Consider the following 599-nt stretch of genomic DNA (forward strand, 5'->3'; position numbering starts at 1 on the left):
CCCCGCGGCGCCCAGGCGGCCTGGGCACCTCACCTTCCTCGTGGCCCAGCTGTTTGTTTTTGGTCTTCTTCCGGGTCTCTAGCCGGTCGGTCTCGGCGTTGATGGCGTCGAACACGGTCTCGGCCACCTCCTGCTGCCACCGCTCCGAGATGGTGAGGGGGAAGTTGCGGTAGAGCTCCTGGTCGCTGTCCAGTAACTGCCCAGAGCACGGGCGGGAGTGTCCATCAGCCCGGGCTGGCCGAGCCAGAGGCGCCGCGCAGCCTCCCAGGCGAGGGCCGGGCGGCCCTGGAGGCCGGGCGCGGGCAGGGCGCCAGCGGGCCCAGTACCTTGATTCCTTTGGTGTCCTCCTCGTCGAAGGAGCCGATGTCGAAGGCGTCGGCAGCGTTCACCTCTCCCCGTGGGGGGACCAGAGGGGGCGGGTACTGCGCAGAGGGGGGCTGGGCATCAGCACCCGGCTTGCGGGCCCCACCCCCCCACAGCCCGGCCCCAGCTTTTACCTTCTGCAAGAAAACCATCTGCCAGTCCAGGGAGCGGAAGAAGGGGCTCTCCTTCACCTCCTGAGCCCTGTGGGGGCAGCGGGTCACCGGGGCGCCCAGCCC

At 69.9% G+C, this 599-nt stretch overlaps 1 protein-coding gene across 1 annotated transcript in view; it reads right to left on the reverse strand.

Moving 5' to 3' along the window:
- Positions 1-599, reverse strand: part of LOC105853646 (beta-adrenergic receptor kinase 1-like) — a gene marked incomplete at its 5' end in the record, with an annotated part of 1,277 nt that extends 678 nt beyond the window's left edge. Inside the window, 3 exons of the mRNA XM_012725127.1 lie at positions 29-196; positions 327-422; positions 498-599. Coding sequence (XP_012580581.1) covers positions 29-196; positions 327-422; positions 498-599 — 366 coding nt within the window. The remainder of the gene's footprint in view (positions 1-28; positions 197-326; positions 423-497) is intronic.

The sequence above is a fragment of the Condylura cristata genome, unplaced genomic scaffold (genome assembly GCF_000260355.1).
Source record: "Condylura cristata isolate star-nosed mole 26May11 unplaced genomic scaffold, ConCri1.0 scaffold00015, whole genome shotgun sequence".
In the NCBI taxonomy this organism is placed as follows: domain Eukaryota; kingdom Metazoa; phylum Chordata; class Mammalia; order Eulipotyphla; family Talpidae; genus Condylura; species Condylura cristata.